The sequence below is a fragment of the Dendroctonus ponderosae genome, unplaced genomic scaffold (assembly GCF_020466585.1).
Source record: "Dendroctonus ponderosae isolate FM_Combo_2020 unplaced genomic scaffold, Dpon_F_20191213v2 Dpon_F_20191213_1, whole genome shotgun sequence".
Taxonomy (NCBI): domain Eukaryota; kingdom Metazoa; phylum Arthropoda; class Insecta; order Coleoptera; family Curculionidae; genus Dendroctonus; species Dendroctonus ponderosae.
This window is the reverse complement of record NW_026017110.1, coordinates 32,732,224-32,741,190: the sequence shown is the minus strand read 5'-3', so window position 1 is coordinate 32,741,190 and position 8,967 is coordinate 32,732,224. Positions and strand designations below refer to the sequence as shown.

General features: G+C 38.1%; 3 protein-coding genes and 2 long non-coding RNA genes across 14 annotated transcripts in view; 2 read left to right on the top strand and 3 right to left on the bottom strand.

Annotated features, from left to right (window-relative positions):
• The window catches only part of LOC125505898, a 5,647-nt gene extending 3,250 nt beyond the window's left edge, over positions 1–2,397 (bottom strand). Inside the window, exon 1 of the long non-coding RNA XR_007282537.1 lies at positions 2,032–2,397. This is a non-coding gene — a long non-coding RNA (uncharacterized LOC125505898). The remainder of the gene's footprint in view (positions 1–2,031) is intronic.
• LOC109541915 (leucine-rich repeat serine/threonine-protein kinase 1) overlaps positions 1–8,967 on the top strand; it is a 444,231-nt gene that overhangs the window by 265,435 nt on the left and 169,829 nt on the right. The gene's annotated exons all lie outside the window — the stretch shown is intronic.
• LOC125505896 lies at positions 2,496–3,376 on the top strand. Its single transcript, XR_007282535.1, has 2 exons — positions 2,496–2,951; positions 3,011–3,376. It is a non-coding gene; the product is annotated as an uncharacterized LOC125505896 (long non-coding RNA).
• The window catches only part of LOC125505892, a 41,870-nt gene continuing 37,912 nt past the window's right edge, over positions 5,010–8,967 (bottom strand). Inside the window, exon 5 of the mRNA XM_048670762.1 lies at positions 5,010–5,214. Coding sequence (XP_048526719.1) covers positions 5,017–5,214 — 198 coding nt within the window. The 3' untranslated portion in view covers positions 5,010–5,016. The remainder of the gene's footprint in view (positions 5,215–8,967) is intronic.
• The window catches only part of LOC109540736 (set1/Ash2 histone methyltransferase complex subunit ASH2), a 29,491-nt gene continuing 27,589 nt past the window's right edge, over positions 7,066–8,967 (bottom strand). For 5 of the 6 annotated variants that reach the window (XM_048670753.1, XM_048670754.1, XM_048670758.1 and 2 more), the window contains 2 exons: positions 7,498–7,752; positions 7,066–7,389 (listed from right to left, as the gene is read on the bottom strand). In XM_048670753.1, coding sequence (XP_048526710.1) covers positions 7,285–7,389; positions 7,498–7,752 — 360 coding nt within the window. In that variant the 3' untranslated portion in view covers positions 7,066–7,284. The remainder of the gene's footprint in view (positions 7,390–7,497; positions 7,753–8,967) is intronic. The other variant, XM_048670755.1, reaches the window with a different exon arrangement.

Genomic DNA, 8,967 nt, shown 5'->3' with positions numbered 1-8,967 from the left:
TCAGAGAATTGCTTGGCCCTGCGTTTTAGTTTGTTTCTGTTTTTAATAAGTTGTTTAAGTTCTGGCGGAAGGCCGAACGGGTTTTTATTTGAGTTCGGTTTTTGACTTTTGGCTTTTGCAAGGGCTGCAGAGATAGAATTTGAGATTTTCTTTGAAAGGGAGTTAAGCTTCTTTGCGTTTTCGGGAGAGTGGTCCTGAGTTTGAATCTCGCCCAGGTAATAAGTGAGGGCGTTCTAGTCGGTGTATGTAATTGGGGATAAGGGGTTGTTTGTGTATTGTTCGTTGATGTCAATCATTATGGGATTGTGATCGGAGCTGAGTGAGTCAGAGTTCTGTATGTTAACGGAGTGGGAAATGTCTTTTGTCAGCGCTATGTCTAATATGTCTGGAGTTTTGTAGTGGTAGTGAGTTGGGTCTGAGGGAGCGTGAATTTGGAAGTGTAGGTCTTGTGAGTATTTGTTAAGTTTTCGGCCTTTGTCGTTATGAGGCTTGCAACCCCAAATGGGGTTTTTGGAGTTTAAGTCTCCTGAGAGGATTGTAGGAATGTTTTTGTGGAAAAGGTTGTCATAGTCTTGTACAGTTGTGTTTATGTTGGAGGGTTTGTAGGCAGAAATTATAAAAATTGGAGGAGTATTAGTGCTGTGTTTGGTTTATTAGTATTAGTGCTGCGTTGTCTCTTTCGGACTATTAGGTTACTGATTGGAGGGCTTGGGTGATGAGAGAGGGAGTTTTTGATCAGAATGGCAGTGCCGCCCCCTGGGTTGTTCGGCCGGTCGTGGACGGTAAATTCTATAATTATTAATTTTGAGTTTAGTTTGTGTTTGTAAAAAGGTTTCTTGAAGAAGTGCAATGTCCAAATCGTTTTCCCGGAGATAGCCTTCGAATTCATGCCTTTTCGGGTAGAATGACCTTGTTTTGGAAACCGACCTGTTTGGCTTTTTCCTGCATTTGAGCAGTGGAGTTTGTTTTTTTTTGGGCAGGAAAAGTAGCTTGCCGGGTGGGGGCTGTCGCAGTTAATGCATTTTGCGTTTAGCCGGGATGTCTCTCGACTTTTTGCATTCCGCGTAGAAATGACTTTGGGCGCATTTGTGGCAAACGGGTTTGCTTCACAATTGGCCATGGTGTGTCCGAACTTTTGGCAATTTTTGCACTGAGGAATGTGCCTTAGGTTGCTGACCGAGGAGTGTCTTTGGGGCTCAATGACTACCGCCAAGTTTAGGAGGTACTTAACCTCGAAAATTGTTGTTTGCTCTTTGGGCAAGAGCATTTTAACCATGTTCGTTTTGGTTTTTAAATTTCCCATCCTGAAGAATTGGATTTGGGATGGGTTGAAACCGAGCTCTTCGATTTCAGTTTGGATTTCGGCAAGTGACATATCTTGATGGAGGCCCTTGACGATGGCAATAAGTTTGTTGTCCTCTGGTAGAGTATGAGTATGAAACTCAATGTTCTCCTTCGAGAGAAGTTTGGTGATGGCTCTATGGTTATCAATTGATTGGGGGTGGATTTGGATCCCTAGGTGGACTTTTTTAGGATTTCCAAATTGACAATTGTGCTGTAGCAAGAGCGAGCGGGTTTTTGTCCACTCGGACACATTCCTGATGACGACAGGAATGGCTTGCTTTTTTGGGGCAGAGGTAGGGGGAGAAGCTTGGTCCAAAGTGGCACTGGAAGAGGCCTGGCTTTGGGGGGCAGCGGTTTTTTGCACCATATGATGGTGTAGAACGGCGTTGGATGTTTTAGGGAGATTTAAGGGGGCTTTTGGTTTTAGGACTGGGAAGTCCTCGACTTCCATTTGCTCAGCTTCAGCTGAAGGCTTTGCTGGATCTTGTTGGGTGGGGAGTTCTTGGGCTTCTAAGAGTTGTAGTTTTTGGAAGAGCTCCTTAATTTGGGCTCCTTGTGCCACGATGAGTTCGGCTTGTTTGCGCTCTTTTTGACGAAGCGCTTTAAGCTCAGAGAGAATGGCTTGATTGTGTTTGGTTTTGGTGTTGAATTTGGGCGTTTTGGGGGTGCGGGGGAATGTTGGCTTACCGTTGTCACTGCTCATGACCGCACTTTGATCGCTGTCGCTAGAATACGACATTTTTCCGCGTGTGAGAACACACGCGGTCTGCTGAGGGCTTTTGCGAAACACTTGAGGAGTTGCGCGCACGCTCTTTGGTGGAACTAATAATTTTTGCTATTGGTGAATAACTTTACGCACTGGCACGAAGTCACTGTAATTGTTGCTGCTGTTGTTTTGGGTGCTGATGATTCACTTTGAGCACGAGCACGAAATCACGCGAGCTGATGCGTTAAGTCAATGCTAATCTAATGATGTAATACTGACTCCCTGTGGTTCTCGTCGTGGCTTATATAGTTTCCTCCAGGTAACCCAGATGCTTCTCGAAATCTCAAGAACAGGTGCGAAACTTCCCGCTTGTCAGTGTCATATTTGACAGTAAATGGGGCGCAAATGGGCCTCCCATTTACTGAAATATCATGAATTTCGATCCCCCGATTCCAAACGTGAGTACCGCAGGCTATTTCCGTTACAATATAAACGTAAATGTCTTGGTAACCTGAAATTTGATATAAACGGATAGCAGGTTTCGTATTAGTAACTGTGTTAAAACTTGTTATTTGTATTTAAATGTTATAGAATAATGGTTATGTGTTAGTCTCCTGAATATAAAAAGTATGATGGTCCTGAAAATGTTGGTTTTTCCGGTTCCCAACACCCGCCCACACGTATATTGTTCTTTATAAACCGTATGTTATACTTAAAAATGATTTAGTGTTTGCTTGCAGTTGTCATTTTCTTGATGGGAATAATTCAAAAGGCCCGATACAGGTCTTGGCCTTATTATAGTACCTTGTCGCAAAATAGTTAAAATATCGGAGTCCCGAAAAATGAGCAGAAGGAAAATGTCTGCCGTATCAGAAACACCAAGCGACCATTTGAGCATCAAGTAACTACATATTCCTGTAATTTATTTATAATTGACATGCACATACATATAATTTTCAGGCCTGAAACTGAACCACAACCTTCGACTTCGACTGAAGGTATTCTTGAAACCTTTATGTCTACAGCACGGATTTATGCTGAACTTGATTTTCACCAACAATTACAAGTGTTAATGGGACTTCACAATTTATCTGAACATTTTTCAATTGAAAGTTAAAAGAAATGGCATCTTAGTATTTATGTATTTTTCTACGTATGCAATATTTTAATGTTTATTTGCCATAATTCAAAGATATAAGTAGTTTGTTATTATGACTGGAAAGTTGAAAAACTTAGTAAGCAAGATCAGTTACTCATAACTCTCATGAAACTTTAGCTGTTAGTTTTAATATTTCGCAGTCAAAAATATACAGAATTACAGTAATACACAGTAATTTTTCTTTTTCATACTGGCTCTCACCTCTTTAAGTTAAGCAGGAGAGTTTTCGGTAGCGAACACTAGCTCAATGACATTGCCTCTCTCTTAAGAGTTTTCACCCCTCTTTAACTATGCACAGTCTACTATAAAGCAATCCGCTACAGCAGAAAATCGTACGACGTGACCTGCAGACACTTAAAATGTTAACTTATGATTAGAATCGAGGAACTAAAAGGCCGGGATGCGTTTTTAATCGACAAATTGTCTGCAAGGCATGTACACATTCGTATCCAACAGCAATCAGCTGTTAGAAAACATAAGCTGCATGTTGAAAAATATTTAATTTAAGAAAAAGTAAGAACGATGTATCTAACGTAGTGAACAAAATAGTTGCTAACGATAGCGGTACTTTACTTTTTTCTAATATTAATGCTTAGAACCTGCAGATTTCTAGAAAAATACAAAATGAAATTAGGTCCAATGCTAATAAGATACGACAATTCCTTTGGGTGGATAAAGTCCTTCCGCGCGAGCATCGTCTGACGTCAGACTAATGGAGCGTATTGGAAACAACGCCGTAAACTCTCCCAGTCCTCCAGGAGATATTCTGTGCATTAATTCACTTGACTTAACTGGAAACTGTCCTGTACTCAGGGTTGCCAGGTCCGAAAATCGAGTTTCGGTAGATAAGTTCGACATTTTTCGGTAGAAAATCGGTACTCATTTTTTTTATTAATAAGGGCCAGAGCTGGTTGGGTAGTCCAAAACCTCCCCAAAAAAAGGCTCCATAAAATCGCGCGATTTTCACAACTTGAATTTTTTAAACTTACAGGAATACTAAAATAAGCATGAGTCATAGATAAGTTCTATATTGTTGAGGCGGATTCATTTTTTACAAACTTCTTTTTATCTTACAGCTTGAGCCTAAGTATGTCGCAGGATACCCTTTAGGTGATAGTTCTTGATTACTTTTTGATAAATAATTCGTTCTTATTGCGAAATAGGAGCACTATTTATCAATCTGTAATAAAAGACGTGAGGAAATTCTGACAAAAATTTTTGAGGCAAAATACCCAAAAAGAAGTTTGTAAAGCGTGAGTCAGTAAAGAAGTAAAAATGAAATTGTGCTCGTTTTTAGCTTATTTCTCAACTTAGTTTTCATTAGATTAACCTGTGAAAATATCCGTTCAACATTGGCTGATGAGTGAGGTAGAATAAGCAGGATGCAAATAAAATTGGTTAAAATTGGAAACATGAATGTATCACCTCCATATTTCAATATTTGTACTTGGCTCCAAAACTCTTTAATATTTCCAGAAATTTTTTAAATTTCTTTAACATTTCGCAACGCAAGACGTCATTCTGTGTCCAGACCTTGTAATTCACTAACTGTAATCAGTCATTAAATTTGGAAATATCATTGCAACATCAGAAATAGATTGTAGGGAACCTGATTTCACTATCCCAGGATCCATAAAACATAATTTTATCATATTTATGATCTATATGGCGGGCTTAATTCATTTTATGTTTGACAAAAAACTCTAAAATACGAGGTGTGCTAAAATAAAATGTCTGCTATTACCAACGTATTTTGATCATGAATGGAAATATGTTATATTGTTTTAAGTAATCCACGGATAATTTTTTAAATTTTATTTGTTACTTTTTGGTAGTAATCTGCATGGTATCGGTAGATCAGTAGGTTCCTTGACAAATCGGTAGATTTACTCGTCATACTGATGTCTGTTTCGCGTTGGCGGTACAAGGTGGCGGCAAGGGTGAGTTGGTGCTGCCACCTGTGAGTTGTTGGATGAACGCTGAATGAAGTCCTCCACATATCAATCTATTAAGAACAAGTTTAACTCATAACCTAAAGGAAGTGACAAACTGTAAATGCTCCAAAACGTCTCAAATCGGGGAAATATTTATTTTCTGAAGTTTTGAAATCACCTCGCGTATTTGGTGGGCAAAAACACACATTTTCGTTTCGTAAACCAATCTTTGAAGAACACGATTCTTACTGAAACAAAACGAAGTGAGAAGCCGTAAATACACAGAACACCTCTGAACAAGAAGTGACAACTCCATGCAAACGGCCGTGATCGCTTATGCGCGCTTTCTGCCAGGTGTTTCGGTCTCTAAATTAAAAAGAAGCAGGAATTTCGATTTATGAATTACAATATGATTGTAAAGCCTGTGTCCCATGCATCCGCTTATATGATGGTACGATGATACGAACGTCTTTCTATTGGTTGGCGGAAGAATTCGCAGATCTCCAACCAATAGAAACACTTTCGTATCATCGTATCATCATATAAACGGATGCATGAGACACAGGCTTTACTTCTGTGAATTTATTATTCCTAGCAAGGTATATTTTGCCCAACTACATTAAAAGTCACTGCACCTGTAACAGCTACCTTTAAAATGATTCTAAGTTTTATTGTTTAAAAGATTACTTACATTCTTTACCCCAAATTTACGTCTTTCCTGCAACTCTTCAAATTATGCTCAACGTTTCAATGTCCTCCTCATGCTGCAAAGCTGGTGAAATAGAAGTTTTTTCCTTGGGGTCATTTTGTTCCTGATGGTTATTCCAATCGAATGAAGCAATTCGCTTCTCACATGCAGCTGTAAACCTATTACATACTTTTACTTAATACTTTAGAACAGCGTTTTCTTAAACTTAAGAAAAAGCTTGAACTTACTCTTACTGTAGTTATTACATTTAAATGATTATTAAAACTTACCGATTTCACTATCTACATTATGCGTAGGCATCGAAAAAGTTGATTCTTGTTTCCGTTCGACAGAAGTAAAATCATCATGAGAAGTTTCTATACCTGATAAGTTTTTTGTTATTATAAACATTTTTTCTGTCAAAACAAGTATCCCTACCTGTGTGCGGGTGTGTCTCCGAATCACTAGCCGGTTGCATGCAAATGTTAGAAGGAGCTATAAAACTTTTGGGAATAGCTTTTGTCAGCAGCGTCTTCCTTTCGGGAGTTTGAAATTGAGATACTATAACATGGTTATTGCATACCGAATAACACCTTCTAACAGTAGCATRAGCTAATTTAGACAATGCTGGATTATTCACAACGTCCATCCAGTGTTGAAACATAATCGCACCATGAGGAAACATGTGGAACCTCACATCCGGATTCCCGTTACGATTTTCGCACGACAAAAATGCACACTTTTTATAATAAAGTCAAGGCATGATCTGAAGCAATAGATAAATAAGTCTGTGGTATCTTTTCCTCTAGTTATCTATATTTTTTAGCACAACTTATACTATGAACAACAAACTATGAAACAATCACAAGATTACTAGCAAAATCGAGTCCAACACGTGTTCTGCAAGCAGTAAAATGCAATGCAGCAAAATTCTTGTTATATGGTAACTGCTGATCATACATAAAGACGTGCTGCTGATTACAGTGATGATTAACGACAGCCACATGGCGAGTTTCATTTTTCTTCCCGCCAACAACGCGCCTCGTGCATTTGTTTACCGAACTAATTTTGTGGTCAAGGCTATCCCATTGCGTTGTCATGGGGGTGCGTAAATGCTTCAAAACGTCACAAATTCGCTAAAAATTACGAACTTGCTCCATTCTCAAGGTTAAACGCAGCGTCTAAAATACGCTAGCAGTTGTCGAGGGGGTTTTGGAAAGTAAACATACTTAAATGGGGTTTATGATTGACTTTTAATGGTTGATTAATTTAATATGGACAATATTTATGTAATATACCATCATTTTTTAAATGTGTCAATGCACTATGATAAATGTAAGTTCTACTATAAAAAAATATTCAAAATTTTTAATCCAGCTTTAAAGTTCAATTCTCTGTAGGATCATTATTATTCTTAAGTAATTTTAATCCAGGTAAAAGGTTTCAGTTAATGTCAGAGGACAAAGCTGTCGAGGCGTAAACGTCCTTCGTTCTCTGTTAGAAACATTAGATCTGCCATGGTTTGCTCGCAAATTGCTTCTTCTCCTTTCTCGGACATCTGTAAAAAACTACAAGTTCTTAACTCTACAAAAATAGTCCAAACATTTCAAATAGATCGACCCAGGCGCTGATCGAAATGAATGTTTTTGCTACTTTCATTACGCACCGGTTTCCATTCATACTCGGCTGGCGGTGGATACTTAAAATTTGGTCCGAAATTAACCGACACCGTCACATTTTTGTACAAGGACAGCGTTGGGTAATAGCTTCCTTGGTAAATGCCATCAAATGCAACGCCCTGACATTCCCCATTTTTAAAATTCAAAATCTTGCTGCCCGAAAGACTAACCAAGAGTTTAAGCCTTTCTTGGACATGATCCTTCTCTTCATAGTACAAATGGCTCTTAAATTTTACCAACGGCTAAAACAAATATAATTAATTATATCACTATGATCCAATACATAAATTGTTTTTTAAATGCAGCACACGAAATACGAATAAATATAAATCATTACGTATCTCGAATTGCTTGATCCAATGAGCACGAAATGTACCCTAGCGTCTAGTGGTATCCCCAATATATGGGCGCGAATTTTGACAGCTCTGGCCCCGGTGAATGGCGTGCAAGTATCAAAAATTACATTTAGTGCCGCGAAGTATTTTTATAAACAAATTGAAGGAGCATATTTAAATAAACTGCATCCAGTATGTTGACAACTCTGGCGCTCTGTTTCTTTATCCTCGTGGTTTCTGTTCGAAAAGTGGCAGGTTTCGATTAATTCGAATAAAAAAAACTTTATTAAATTTGCTTATGTTTATACTAGCGCAGCGACCCGTGGCGTTGCCCACGTTGACCAGTAGTTACGTGTGCAATTTTTCTACAACAGTTCTGATCGATCTCAGCCGAGAGGCAAAGAATGAACAAATAAAATTTATTTCTGGCCACAGTTAAATGCTTGTTATAGAACATGAAGAGAAAATATACAACTCAGCGCCCTCTATGAGCGGGCTTACAGCGAGACAGTGTAGAAACACCGTACACATATATTTTAAATCAAAAACTAAAAGTTGGGAAGTTGAAATTTTGTCAGGAAGTTACTCTCCAATAAACAAAGAAACATACAGAATTTCAGCCTTGTAGCTCGGTGCGATCATGGTTGGAGTTTTTATGGACAGACAAACAGACATACATTAATTTTTATATACAGGGTAATCCAAAATGGCGTCATTCCTTTTAAGGGGTGATAGAAGCTCCCTGTTGGAGTACGAAAAAAATATTGAAATTTTTTTTTTCCGAAAATTTCTAGAAGATATTAACAGTTGAAGATCGAATTTCAACTTCGTTATTAAGAATTATTTTGAAATTGTTCCATGTTTAATTGGTAGCATATTGGAATACTTAGCATTCAAAAAGAAAAATTACGATCGTTGCTTCTGATTACGAAAATTTTTGATATCAAAAAAGTTCTGTTCTACAATTTTTTGATAAAAAGGTACAGCGGCAATGATGTTTTTTGTCATTAGCAGATAGTTACACGTGGATAGCCCTTGTCAATAATAACAATAATTTGTTAAACTGTGACTTACTTTGAATTTCCTTTCACGAATTTGCGGATATGCGATTAGTTCAGGGGA